The sequence below is a fragment of the Sinocyclocheilus anshuiensis genome, unplaced genomic scaffold, assembly GCF_001515605.1.
Source record: "Sinocyclocheilus anshuiensis isolate Anshui unplaced genomic scaffold, SAMN03320099.WGS_v1.1 scaffold1170, whole genome shotgun sequence".
In the NCBI taxonomy this organism is placed as follows: Eukaryota; Metazoa; Chordata; class Actinopteri; order Cypriniformes; family Cyprinidae; genus Sinocyclocheilus; species Sinocyclocheilus anshuiensis.
Window position 1 is genome coordinate 1,960,120 of NW_015538055.1, and position 15,156 is coordinate 1,975,275.

General features: G+C 35.7%; 1 protein-coding gene across 1 annotated transcript in view; it reads right to left on the minus strand.

The window, feature by feature from the left end:
• Window positions 1-15,156, minus strand: part of LOC107683412 (FRAS1-related extracellular matrix protein 2-like) — a 77,669-nt gene that overhangs the window by 1,017 nt on the left and 61,496 nt on the right. Inside the window, exons 7-18 of the mRNA XM_016479469.1 lie at window positions 11,441-11,590; window positions 10,150-10,359; window positions 9,797-9,994; window positions 9,461-9,625; window positions 9,059-9,241; window positions 7,971-8,101; window positions 7,662-7,817; window positions 7,144-7,447; window positions 6,525-6,656; window positions 6,026-6,357; window positions 3,707-3,899; window positions 3,122-3,226 (exon numbers count right to left, since the gene is read on the minus strand). Coding sequence (XP_016334955.1) covers window positions 3,122-3,226; window positions 3,707-3,899; window positions 6,026-6,357; window positions 6,525-6,656; window positions 7,144-7,447; window positions 7,662-7,817; window positions 7,971-8,101; window positions 9,059-9,241; window positions 9,461-9,625; window positions 9,797-9,994; window positions 10,150-10,359; window positions 11,441-11,590 — 2,259 coding nt within the window. The remainder of the gene's footprint in view (window positions 1-3,121; window positions 3,227-3,706; window positions 3,900-6,025; window positions 6,358-6,524; window positions 6,657-7,143; window positions 7,448-7,661; window positions 7,818-7,970; window positions 8,102-9,058; window positions 9,242-9,460; window positions 9,626-9,796; window positions 9,995-10,149; window positions 10,360-11,440; window positions 11,591-15,156) is intronic.

Genomic DNA, 15,156 nt, shown 5'->3' on the forward strand with positions numbered 1-15,156 from the left:
TTTTTTTAAACTTTTTTTTTTTGCACACTTTAAATTCATGCATAATTAAATTCATGACATATCCTCAGGGGCATAGCCAGAAATGTTTTCAGGGGTGGCCAGGTAAGGCCCAGTGATTTCTTTGGGGTGGCCAAAAAAAAAAAAAAAAAATCTTGCTTAAAATTTAGAGAATATCATTTAATATGCATCTAACTGTGATTGTGTAGCCTGAGTGTAATACCTTAAAACGAATGTGGAATGGAACACAAATAAAATTAATTTCATTTCATGTAACTGCACCTCAACAAAACACTGGTTAAAAACGTCTCAGGTTACTTGTGTAACCATGGTTCCCTGAGTAGGGAACGAGACACTGCGTCCTCTAGGGGGCGCTATTGGAGTATCCCTTTAAACCGTAGAGCTCCTTGATAGCCTATAACGGATCAAACGACAAATTGTCAGTAAACTGTCTCCAAAGTTATTAAATATGCAACAGCATGTGCAGATGGCTTTTCATTTATTTGTTCTATCACACGAAATGTGTATATTTGAATAATGTAGGGGAGAGTGGGGCACAACCTAACGCGTTTTGACTTTCTCAGTTAGTGTAAATTCACATAGGGCTCAGAGAATAATTTTTTACTCATAAATTCACACTTATCTGGTACAAATATGTTTTTGTTTCATAATTACAGTGTATACTTTTTCTTTATTTACCCCAAAAGAATGGAAGTGAAATGTGACAACATGCCCCAAAGGTGGGGCTCATTGTAAAATGACCATATGACAGCTTAAAATGTTATTTGACCAAATGAAAAAAATATACAAGACAAGTGATCACAACACAGCTATACAGCATACAACAATGTGGCAAATAGATGAAGAAACTCATTCAGACATTCAGAAAAACATATTTAAACAGAAATTACCTTTTTAGATGACCTTTCAGATGTATTTAATTATAAAAACTTTTATAATCTATAATAAAATTAAACTTATTTCATATTTCCTCCAAATCATATGTTTTTTTTTTGGGTATCAAAACAAATGAATGATACATTGTGTAGGAATTTGCACATGTGACAATGTAAGCATCATAAATGACCTCTGTTTTTAATAAAGATTGATTAGTAATGGTCTCTAATAAGCCCTTCATAAAAACAAGCCCTACAATTTAGTGATGGGAAGTCCGGTTCTTTTGAATAGTTCGTTCAATGAACTGGTGGACAAAAGCGCTGACGCCCTGTCTGGATAACATCCCTCAGATGAAACACTGGCGGACTGATGACAGCTCACTCAGGCCGGGTCTAAGGTAAGACTCCAGTCCAGTCTGTGCTGAAACGCTACTGTCAATCAAACTATCGTGGGAGGGGACTGTTTTTGTGACGTCACACAGACAGGCATCTGAGATCGGCTTGATTTGAGAAAGGGGTAAAGGCTACCGTTCGTTTGGTAGGACACGCATGCTCAGTATATCAGGGGCTCATACTCATCGGTTCTCTCAGTCTGCACAGCAAGTTTCAGCGCAGCTGGAGTTACAGGAGTAACATTCTTTTGAACGGTTCGTTCATGAACTGGAAATTCAATTAATAAACATGTTACACAGACACTTCTTATATAGCGGTACAGTATTGCATGATTTGTAGATTATATTTAATAGATTACACTTTGTACAAACATTTGCAATTAGTTTGTAAAAGGTATCATTACTACATGCTTGCATCTCTTTTTAGGAGCACCTCCTGATCAATGACAGAAATGAATCTTCTCATTACGAGGCGATATTTGACTTCTTAAAGTGGTTTGCAGGGACTTTTTTTTAACCTTTATAATGGCATTTTTCTAACCTTATTAAATGTGTCATCTTTTATGTCAAATTGATAAATTTGTATATATAAACTTTAAATATGTTTTTTATTAAAACAATAAATTCAATTAGAATAATAAGACACAATCAGGAAAAGTAAGTTACCAAATGAAATCAGTTTCAACAAAATGAAGTTGGCACACAAAAGTGGCATTTAGGTATATTTACAGACTGTCATGAATGCATTTAAATTCATAATAACAATGTAATGAGATTAATGTTTTAAATATAAAGTTTTAAATATAGAAATACTACATCGGAGTGTCTATTTACACAAAGTGCAAATAACCCACCTTGTTGCCAGAGGCTATTTAAACTAGCTCCACCCACCAATGTCTGGTTGGCATCGACAACATTATAATGCGCATACAGAAGTGTTTGGTACTTTACAGTTTAAATCAGGGGTCTTCAACGTTTTTCAGGGTTAGGACCCCTTAGGTGACAGAGACATGGAGCAGGGACCCCCTGATACAAAATGTGTCAAGCAGAGCTACATATTAAAGTGGAAGTGACGCAGTCAGTCAAGGTTACATTATTTAGTAAACTGATTTCTACTTCAAACATCTCTGATTGGCCATTGTTCAAAAGAGATCAACAAACATGTCTGTGATTGTCTAAATGTCTCACCGCTGCAAAAACACGCTGTAAATAGGAACATTTGTGACGCAGTCAGTCAAGGTTACATTATTTAGTAAACTGATTTCAACTTCAAACATCTCTGATTGGCCATTGCGTTCAAAAGAGATCAACAAACATGTCTGTGATTGTCTAAATGTCTCACCGCTGCAAAAACACGCTGTAAATAGGAACATTTCACATTCTCCAGAGCTCAAACTCAAAAACTCAATGGAGCATTCAGGGTGCTTCTATTTAAAACTGACTTTGTGATGTTTTTTACCCATGTTTTATTTTATTTTTTAACAAAAAATTATTTGTGATCAAACATTAATTGGTTAACCGCTGCGGACCCCCTAGGGGATGTGGACCACCGGTTGAAGACCCTTGGCTTAAATAATTGTCTGGTCCAAAAATAAGCTTCATTTTCTATATTCAAAACATAATTTTTTGTTTATTTCTTCCAATTTTTGAGTGAAATAGACCAGTTAATTTTTTGACAGTGTTTGTGAGTTTCGTCCAATTGTATAATTGCTTTAATGAAGATGTGAGCCAGAAAGCTAATTAAAAATAATTATTCGAATCAGATGAAATCATTTACCTGTACCTGCAGTATATTTAAAGGCACTTGTAGTATATTTAATAGGTTTAATAACACACCTGAATGTACAGTTACAAAGAGTCCCCGAAATCGTGCTTCTGTACGGAAGTTGACGACCAAACGGCCTTGTTCGTTAATGCGCATGCTTGTAGGATAGAGGGCACCTAAAATAAATCCACAAAAGGAAAAAATCCATATACACTATTGTCCAAAATTTTGGGGTCAGTAATATTGTTTAAGAAATGAATAGTTTTATTTAACAAGGATGCATTCATTTGGTCAAAAAATTAATAGTAAAGGCATTTCTAACGTTATGAAAAAAATCTATTTCCTAAGGATCATGTGACACTGAAGACTGAAAATTCAGTGATGCCATCACAGAAATAAATTCCATTTTAAAATATATTAAAATGGAAAGCAGCAATTTTTAAATTGCAAAAATATTTCATAATATTATGTTTTACTGTATTTATGATTAAATAAAAGCAGCCTTTGTCAACATAAGAAGCTCACCACAAAAACATAATTTTTTTTACTGACCTCAAACTTGTGAACAGTAGTGTAAGTACTATGCAAAAACAATTTAAAGTAGTCCAAAAATATTGCTGTTTTCATTCAAATAAAGGAAAAACATGCTGTCTTGCCTTGTAATTCAGCCTCCGGCGGACTACCAATGCCATCTCTCCACAAGATGGCAGTATCGTAAACAAAAGTGAGACGCAGCTCAGACTGCAGGTCAAAGTGCTGCCAACCACCAGCACCGACTGGCGAATGGAAGACATATGACACATGCAAGGGCACACGCAGGGTCACGTAAGACTGCACCAGGTTCAGCACCTACATAGGACAGAAAGGTCAATACTTTAGCGTCTAATAACTACCCAGCTAACAATGTGTATTTATTATATGCTTTTGGGAAGGTTACTTTATGGTTATAAAAATAAATCCTAAAAATAACTATTAGAGAATGTTCTATATAGGTTATCTTTAGGTTGTTGCACACACACACACACACACACACACACACAAAAACAAATTAGTTTTTGGTTACAAATAAACAAACCTACATAGAATGTTATTTTTTGGTTCCCAAAAAATGGAACCATATGCTAATGTTGGGACAACATTCTGTGATTGCTGGGTGAACTGTTTCAAATCTTTTAGCACATTAGTAATAGCTAGACTTTTAACCTCATGATTATTACACATATACTTTGGTTACCAATTAAAATCTTAATTAGGTAAAAAAAAAAGGCAAAAACCCATACTGTATGTATCTGGAATTAATGTATATACACGTGTCACCAGAAGATGGTGATGTTGCTCTTGCTTTAAACAAACTCTGCATACCGTCAGTTTATCCTAAAAAATGATCATTAATGAATTGAATCAAAAACTTGAAACTCGGTCAGAATCACAAACTTTTAGTAGTAATCCTAAAAACTTTTAATAGTTTCCTAAAAATCCTAAAATCTTTGTAGTAAACTTAAATTAACTTACGTTTTTATCCATTGCCATGCAAGGTGCTAAAAATGACGGTTGACTTTGACTTTAACTGCTATCCACTAACTGCTAACTCTCCAGGAAAATGTTTTGATAACTTCACCGATCAACTTCACTGAACTTGAATGTGGCCTGTACACCCATCCATCTCCGTTTAATGACACCAGTCCACTTTAATTAACAGCAGAGTAAACCAACATAGCATGTGTCCATGGTGAAGACAAACGACTCTCTCAAACAGGCATGTAAACAGTTGTCTAAAGCTTGTTTAAAGGGCTACACTCTTCTAGCTAGCTGTTTAAAGGGAAGGACAGAAAAAAACAAGATGCTTTTTATGATCTAAAGGTCAGTTTTGACTCATCGTGGGCGAAAGACAAATAGTGAGCTGCTTAAAGGGTGGACTAGAGGTACATAAAGCAAATGCCTTTGCCAATAGGCTAAAACGGTCAGCCACAGTATAATGGATTGATGTGATCTCACAACTGTGAAAAAAGTATTTCCTTTAATATCTTTGGCAAAGACTAGGAATCCATATATCAAGTGTAGGAGTCTAAACCTTAAAATGATTGAATAAATTCCTAAACTGACACTGAAACAAAACAAGGGCATGTTAAGCCCTTTTAAGGGCACAACATATTTTAAAGGTACATTTAAAGGTACTTACGCTTCTGTTCAAAAGTTGGTGTCAGTAAGATTTTTAAAATGTTTTTAACGAACTCACCAAGGCTGCATTTATTTGATAAAAAATACAGTAAAAACGGTAATATTGTGAAATCTTTTTTTTTTCTTCAATTTAAAATAACTTTTTCTATTTGATTATAAGTGTAATTTATTCCTGTAATGCAAAGCTGAATTTTCAGCAGGCATTACTCCTGTCTACAGTGTCACAAGATCCTTCAAAAATCATTCTAATTTGCTGATTTGCTGCATTCTAAGCATTATCACAGCTGAAAACAGCTGCACTATTATATTTTTGTAGAAAATGTGATATGTTTTTTCAGGATTCTTTGATTACTAGAAAGGTAAAAAAAAAAAAAGGTAATATTTTTTTTAAATATAAATTGTTTGTAATATTATAAAAATCTTTACTTTTGATTAATTTAATGTGTCCTTGTTGAACAAAGGTAATAATTTATTTCAAAAAAGAAAAAAAAATCTTTTGAACACTAGTACATACACCAGGGGTCTCCAAACTCTGTCCTGGAGGGCCGGTTTCCTGCAGAGTTTAGCTCCAACCCTAATCAAACACACCTGAACCAGCTAATCAAGGTCTTACTAGGCATACTAGAAAATACCAGGCAGGTGTGTTGAGGCAAGTTGGAGCTAAACTCTGCAGGACACCGGCCCTCCAGGACCGAGTTTGGAGACCCCTGAAATATACTGTAACTTCCTATTTGGTTGATGCTAAATGCTTGCTGTTATGTCATTATTAAAAAAATAGTTTCCGTCTCTTTCCTCACCTGTCCATCCGTCCCGATGGTCCCTCCGCAATCATTGAGCAGTTCAGACATGTCATAGTAGCTGACAAACTCCCACAAGCACGCCTCCAGGTGCAGGTTTCGGTAGAATCGTAGGGTGTTTTGACCCCTGAGGGCCGTGCTGTACTGGTAGGGCGCAGTCCCGCCGATGGCATCTGGATTGCGGGTGGTGTCTGTGATGAAGCCGTAGCGTGTCCGCACCTCTGTGTAGTCCAGCAGGTTAGAGCAGCGATGGTTTCCTACACGTGTGCCATCTGGACTCAGGGTCAGCTCAAAGTTGGAGAGTGCCCGAGTGGAGACTACAGGTAACATTCCTATCAAGGGAATGAGGAAAATGATTTAACATGTATGCATCTGATCTGACACAGAAAGTGAACAGCATTTTTTAATTCTTTCTAATTTTACAATTAATATGCATGCAGTTTTTATGCAGCCAAATCTGCCTTTCACTATGGTAAAATTGGTGTGCATGTGCACTGACCGTCAATATGTGGCATGGTAACAGTCAGTTTAATGAGGTTTGGGTGGTCTGGATCTTCTGCTCCAGTGTAGCGCAGCCTGGCAGAGAAAGGCTCAGCTCCAACTGTGCCAACAACACGAGGCTGGCACATTCCTGATGACAAAAGGAAAAAAATAAATAAACAGCAGGAGGAGCCACATCATTAGGAAAAACACAGTTAAGTCAACATGAACCAATGTTTACAATCCAATTTATGAGTGAAATAGGATATTCAATCAGAATTTTTTTTTAAGACAAGACTTGATTCTATCAATTGGGAAATGAGTGGATTATTGGGTGTGAATTACACTGTAAAAATGATGGGTTTGGTACAAGAAAATTTTACTAACATTATAAGTGGACTTTGGAGGAAAAAACTGAAGAAAAAAAAAACTTTTAGATATTATCATACAGATTACTGCCAAAAAAAGTGGCTGTGAAAATGATAACAGTCCTGAAAAATAGCATAGCAAGAAGACGATTTGGATTTTTATCAGGATCAAATGGTGAAAAACTCAGACAACTACTCTTCTTTTCATCTCATTTATGTGCCCAGAAGTAGTCTAACATTGGTGTTAATTCTGAGATGCACTAAACTCACCATCTTCCTGACTGATGGAGACTATGGGGCTGGTGAGCTCCAGGCCTTCATCCCCATTAGAGTTGACAGCCCGGGCTGCACACTGCACACGCGAGCCTGCCTGGAAATACACTGAGTCTAATGTGATCGTTTTGGAGGAAGTGAAGAAGGTGTCAAAATCCACTTCCTTCATGGGGCTGGTCACACCGTCAGGTCCTGTCGGGGCGCTGACCAGCCAGCGGTACCGGGTCAGAGTGTTATTGATGTGCTCAGCAACACAGATGGAGCCCGTTCGGTCAAAGTCAGGATACTTGGGGTTGCATGACTAAAATATATATATAAATATATAATTCATACAATAAATAAATACAAATCATATAGGGTAAACAGTTATATTTTTTGTTTATTTTATATTTAGTTTATTTTTGTAAATGCATTCCAATCTGAACTAATGTTGTTTTATTTTTGTTAAGCAAGTTCATTTACTGTGTCCAAATTCACTATTTTTTGCTCATTCTTTCCCTATGTAGGGAACCTACCGTGACACAGACTACAGGATATCCTGCGACTGGCTGAGTATCTCTAGTGCTGCTTGTATCATCGTACTGCAAGAGAGACACCACTACTGGCACGGCGGGAAAGGTCACATCGGCCATACTGTTCGTCTCTTCAATGTAAATGATGGCTTTGGTTACCTGAAGATTTGGAAAAGAAGCAAACATGAACACAGTGTGGATCCCTCATTGGTAATCGAATAAAAACAGGTATAATACTACTGATAGAGCACAGGCAGATTATACACAGACAGGTTTTTGGCATATACTTTTCCCCCCCATATTGTGGAGTACCTGAATCTCTGCTACCATATTCTCATCAGGTTTGAGGTGGACAGTGAAGGCCTCTCTCATCTCTCGCACACCATCATACAGAATTTCCACCTCCACAATGTGCTCAGTCTCTCCTTCTTTAAACTCCACATCTGCAATTGGGAAATTGTCATTTTCTTATTTGATTCTGGTCATGTTTTATATGTACTGTACATTACAATGCCTTTTTTAAAGTGTGATAAATAACCAGTGAGGGACAACACATATGTAAAAGTGAATCTTACAAAAACATGATTGAAAAAAAACTCATGATTTGCTCCCAAATTAAAAAGAAAAAAAAAAGAAATTATATTTTCCTTTTAGAAAATGAAGTCTATTTTATGACCATCAGGATTTTTACATTGTAACATTATTTTGGTAAAATTAAAGCCATTTTCTGCCCAAATTCTCATTACTCAATGTGTTCAGATATTTTAGTTTAGTAAAAACTGTTATTCTCAGTGATGATTCTCATTCATTCTCATTATCGTAATGCAGTCATTTTTAACAGCACTAGAGTAAAACAAATACAAATACGATTTTTTATTTAGATCAGCATAAATTAGGCAAATAACAATTATACAATTATAAAGGTTTTTATTTAAATATGCATAAAGTAAATGGAAAATAACTATATTCATAGTAGTATTTTTTATATTTAAATGATCATATATTAGATAAATATAACACAAATACTATTATGATGTATAATACTTAAAACATTTGTTACAGTAATAAAAATTATATTTTTAATCTATCTTATTCTTTTGTATATATTCTTGTCTATCTTCTTACTCTTATTCTTTTGTATAACAATACTGTGAATGTGGATGGGAAATGTTTTATAGTATGAAAATAATGTGAAAAAATAATCAAATAAATAAAAAATAAAAAAATAATAATAACAAATGGTCCTAAAATGAGCTTATTCTTTGAGCAACAGATTTTGTTAGTTAAAAATAATGATTATGGAGTAAAATATGATCTGGGCATGTCCTTGGGAGGTTTTGTGAGATTCCCCAGTGAGCTGTTCTTACAAAACCATGCTATGATGCTGTGTTTGAACCCACCTTCAGAGATGGGATGGTAATCTTCTCCAGAGGAAGCCGAGCCATCCTTTGTGTGGACCCGCACCACAGACACTTTAGATGTGTCTCCTGTCCTCTGGACCGGGATCCTCACCACTGAGATTTGCCCTGACTCACTGGGTTCACTGACACTGAACTTGGCTGCTCCAAACCTGATAATGGCCTCTGGGGAAAGAGGATCGTGGGAAAGGAGAGATGTATGTCAGCACCAAAATATCACTTCAGTCAGGGCTGATATCGTCCAATCACCTTACACAGACTGATGATCAAAAAAAGAGTTTTGTATCTTCTAGTCCAGATCATACTATTTTGTAAAGCACTTTTAAGTTTTTCTATACACCTTTAACAGCAATTGCAAGTGAACGTGGGAGATAAAAGTCTTACTGTCAGCATCATCCTTTATCTTGATGAGTGTCTCATTCTGACCCCCTATAGAGGCCCCAAAAGGAGACTCACTCTTGGGGCTTCCCAGCACCAATCTCAGCTCCTCATCTTCCTCATGTTCGGTGTCATCCACGAGGATGAGGACACAAGACTTCTCCACCTCTCCTACACAAGCAATCAATAGGGAGTTGTTGTTCAGTATGCATAAAAATGTCAACGCTTCAAATTGGGAAAGAATTACTTAGAAAAAATAAACGGATTTCCTTCAGAATAAAACTTCTTTTATAGCTCTTTTATAGAGACAAACACTCTTAATAATAAGACCAAAAATAATACCTGGTAAAAAGACAATGGTGGAGACGTCTGTGTTTGGCCTCTCATTGAAGTCCATCATGACTTGGGCCGAGCCCTGACGGCTGTAGCACCGCACACTGGATTTGTAGCTCAAATCTCCACTCCGGTACACAAGAGCAGATATCTGTCCATCATTCTCATTACCCGTGTATGAAGGATCTCGGAATTGCACCTTGGGCACTAAAAACAAAACAAAACAAAACAAAACAAAAAACAAGTCTTACATTCAAACCCAAATCTTTTTTACCAGTCTTACTGTTTGTGTCAATAAGATCACGTGAATACAATTGTATACTTGATTTAGCCCTTTTAAGGTTTAGTGCAAGATCACTCACAATCTGAGATGGAGTCGTTGATGTAGATTGTAGCTTTTCCTGGTTCAACCAATATGCCGTTCATGGGCATACGGAGAACCAGCTCAAACTTCTCTGGACCCTCCAGCAATGGCTGCCCCAGGTCATCCAGGATTGTAACCTTGAACGTCTGCATGTTGACGCCCGGGGAAAAGTCTAGGTTCTTACTGATCCCAACATAGTCCACACCAGCTGTGTTAAAGGTTCACAGAATGTTAGTAAGTTAATGGAGAAAATATTCCAGAAATATCAATGGCACAAGAATAAATTACCCTCATAGGTAAATATACAGTGGGAAAATAAATGTCTCTCCCTGTATCTCTCTCAAGTGCAGGACTGACCAACATTTTTGAGAGTACTCATTTGTGGTTAGACTTTATATTTTTGACTTGCTGTACAGATGATTAGTTTATTTATAATTATCATATACAGTAGGTGGGTTTACTGCTATGTACTCAGTGCTTAAATGCACTGAATTTGTAGCAGAAATGCCATAATGTATTACTGCATTTTTAAAGAAATTATCTTAGTAAAAATGAATATATAACAGTGATTATTATTAGTAAAATAATAATAAAAATAGAATAAAGTGTATTTTGTCAAGCCATTTTTGTAGATTAATTTGATTTAATTTTAATCAAATTTGTTTTAACCTTCACAAATAATGTTTCTTTTTTACTGAATAAACTGAAATTATTTTCCACAAGGATTTTTTTTTACAGTGTGTGCCATTGTTTGAATGAGCTGCCACTTAGTTACATGCAGGCCTATTATTGTGATGACATTGATTTCAAATTCACTGACTCGATGAATAAAACTGTGGTTGAACACGACTGGACTGTTCCTGGCCAGAATGAGTTACGTCAACCAGAAAGTTGATAGTCTGACTCAACGAGTAAACTGTGTCAACTAAGACAACCCATAAATAGAGGCTTTCAACAATCTGAAGAGTGTTCAAAAGACTGTACATGTGGATGTTTGTACAACATTAGTATTTCTAGATCATGTTAGATAGAGGCTCTGAAGACCTAGTCGTGTTTACATCTTGTCAGTAAGTCATAGGATAGGCTCTTGTCATCTGGCACTGTCTATTGTTGAAGCCTGAGGGGCCTGCAGCAACATATTATTGTCTCAAGGTGTAGATTTCTTGAAATACAAGCTAGACAATCTATTATATCAACCGAACATGTTTACAGTAATTATATATGAATGTGTCTGCACATGTAATACTAGGAACTGACAGACGCTATCTGTCTATCTGTCTGATACATACCTTCGGCTGAAACAGGCTCAGTTTTTCGAGACCGTACTGTGACAGTTCCGGTTTTGGAAAGGTCACTTCCTGTTCTCCAAACCCGGACTTCGACATAACCATCACTCTCATCCACATGGTACTCAGTTTCTCCGAAGTAAAACACTGGTGCTGTTGGACAGTAAAGATATATGTGAGCTTGATCACCAAATGATTAATGCCATAACCAGGGTATAGTTAACTAAAACTAAAAATGAAAATAAATAAATAAATGCTGTTGCTTGAAATAAATGTTAACTAAAAAAATAATAATCTGAGCTAGTTGCTAAATGCAACAGAAATAAAAAAATATATATATAAAAACTATATAGACATATAAAAAAATATTATTAAAAATGACAAAACACAACAAAATTACTAAAATTAAAATGAAAACAGAAAATATAAAAATAAACTATAAAAAATATTATTATAGCATATCAATGATACTAAAATTAGACTAGTTCTAACACAAAAGGAAATATTTCAAAACACTGTTTTTCACTGTAAATCACTGTCAGTGGGGTCCAAAACAACACTGATATTATATATTTGTATGGATGAATTTTTTCTCACAAAATATATTTTGTGTTCCACACAGGAAAGAAAGTCATACAAGTTTGGAATGACACGAGTGCGTAAATGATGACAGAATTTACATTTTTGGGTGAACTGTCTCTTTAACCATCTGAGGTGGCTTTAACGGAAGGTACGGGGGATGTGGAGATAGACGAGCTAGCATGGACCTGTCTGTCTGCCATTAACACTTTACCCGACTTAGAATCCAGTGGCAAATCCTTGTTCATAGCTCGCTAACACCCTATCTGCTGCTGAAATGTCTGTCACACTCGGCTTCCAAATGTGTTTTCTTGGAAGACACCGTGTCATGTACTGAATCTGACTGAGGGTAAGACATTGAGGCTGTTGAGGGAGTTTAAGCTGCTATACGTCCACGGTAGGAAGCGCATCTAAGCCTAAGGAAAATAAACAATATGTGTGATGAGACTGTTTTCCTCTCGTTTTATTCTTGTGTGGCATGGAGGCCTCACAGGCAACGTGATAAAAAAACAGTAAGTTCCATGTTACCCCAAAACCAACACTGAACTGTTGACGCATTAGGATGGAATGCAATGATGAGGTCATGCAAGGTGTTTGCTGATGGGTTGGTTATCATTGCACTTTTTTCCATTAAAAAGCTTAAAATGGAACCACTTGAGCTTTTGTTAGGCCCCATTATAGAATGATTTTACCTGCCACTGAAGTGTTATTCAAGTTCTAATTCTCACATTATAAACCCAGAAACCATGAAAAGTGAAACAGGAAAATACTGATGGGGACAGAGAAAAGCGTTTGAGTGACAGAAAGAGTGCACTGAAAAAAATGAAAATTCTGTAAAATATCTCATGCCACATTATGGCAGGTTTGACGTCTTGTGACTGATCAGTAAGTGACACGTTTGAATGTTTAGAACTGAATGTGAACGTGAATGAACAGAGCTCCTCGGACATTCTGCACTAAAAAAACAAAAAAACAAGACACAGGCTTGTTATAACATGAGGGCAAGCAAGTATAACAGAATTTCATTTTTGGTTTAAAACAAATCTTAAAAAATTTATAAATCCTCAGTTTTATAACCATACAGTTTGTAATGTCAAATTAAATTAAATTAAATTAAATTAAATTAAATTAAATTAAATTAAATTAAATTAAATGTAATGTAATGTAAAATTAAATGTATAAATGTGACAGTAAAGTCATTTATAAGATAACAAAATATTTTTTATTTCTAATAAATGTTGTTCTTTTAAACTTTATATTCATCAAATAATCCTGAAAAAAAAGTAAAAATGGTTTAAAAATTAAGTAATACAACTATTTTCAACGTGGATAACAATAAAAAATGTTTCTTGAGCTCCAAATCAGCACACTACAATGATTTCTGAAGGAAAATATGCTGGAAATTCAGCTTTGTGGACACAGGAATAAATTACATTTTAAAATATATTGAAATACAAACATTTATTTTAAAAGACACCCTTCAGAAACATAAACAAATATCGTACCAACCCCAAACTTGTGAACGGCAGTGAAAGTGGTGCATTTCTATTCCAAACTTGCCGTCCCAATGCAACTAATTACTAATGCCTAAGAATGAGCAATAGTAATAATATTGTGTTTTACATTTCCTGTTTAATGTGCTGAAACTACTAAATTACTAACTTTCATCAATGATCAAAGGCTAAACTTAACAAACTCACAAAAAAAATTATGTGTTTTACCTCCAATAAAACGCACGTTACTTTCGTATGAAGTTGTGTTAAAGCTCTCAAGGGGCAAATATATCTTTAGGCACTGCCTAGAGGATCGAGTCCAAGGGCGAAAATAAGACTAAATTGTTCATATGGTGAAAATCCCATTATAAAGCGCACACTTCAGAAAAACAGAGGCAGTTATCTCTAGCTTTATCTAGGTCTTGGAGACACATTAAATATAATTGCATGATGTGCCTTGGCACTGCCAGCGCCTGTCCCTGCAGAGACATAAAGTACTGTGGGCAATCGGAAGGTGATATGAAATGAGCGCTTTGGTTTGGCTTGTTGTATGGGTGTGCTTTGGTGTGTGTCTCGCTGCTCCCACAACCAGATAAGGTTCATATAAAAAAGGGACAAACAGTGAGCTTCAAAGCACCACAGTCCATTAACTGAAAAGCAAACCATTGGCTCCTACATGACCCAAACCCAAACTCAGGCGCTTCACTGAGTGGATTAGGTTACCCGTGTGGCAGGCTGCCATGGTGCTAGTGGGCTAAATTTGAACTACTGAGGGGTTTCTTTCTTTTAAAGGAACTGCAGACTGCCACACTAATGCATTATCTTTCCAAAACTTGAATGATTTGGCCTGTACACTATAGTACGCTCTGACACTCTCTTATAAGTGCTATTTTACTTCACTGCACATTTGACCACTTTGGTCAAAAGCTGCTCTTCGAAGTAACTTCAGCCAGCAAACCTTTCACAAGGACAGACCCACAAGACATTAATGCACAGCTTCCTCTCACCTCACTGTAATTAAACCTCCTGGTGGAAAAAGCCAAATTAAATGTAATCAAAAGACAGGGAAATGTAATCAAAGACGAGTATGATTTCTGAACAATGAAATATTTCTTATTTCCAAATGATTGTTTAGTGTATAATGCCCAACCATGGCAGTTTATTTGATGTCAATGTTTTCTCTCTGAAGAGTTTCTGATAATAACTGCACATCAATTCGCACATCAAAATTATGCTTCAGAGTTCTGTTTGCTGATTCTTCTCACGCACAATGCAGACCGTATATGTTTCATCAGCAGAGGGAGAGATTCAGTTCAAAATGTTATGGCTTAAAGGAATGTCCATGATAAAGAAAATAATTGTTTTCTTTTACATATTTTAAAATGTATAAATAAAAAATGCAGTTATCAAACAAGCAAACAATATCTTAATGCAGTTACAGAAAATTTATTTTTAAACAGATTTTCTTAGATACTTTTGTCAAGTATTTTCTTCTTATAATGAGGCTTTTCCTTCATTATGATACCAGAATAGTTGAATCACCCTGATATTTTTTACTTACTGTATTTTGGAGAAAAAAAAAACATTTTAATACATAAATATGTATATAACTATAAAATTATTTATACAGTATATACACATACACAC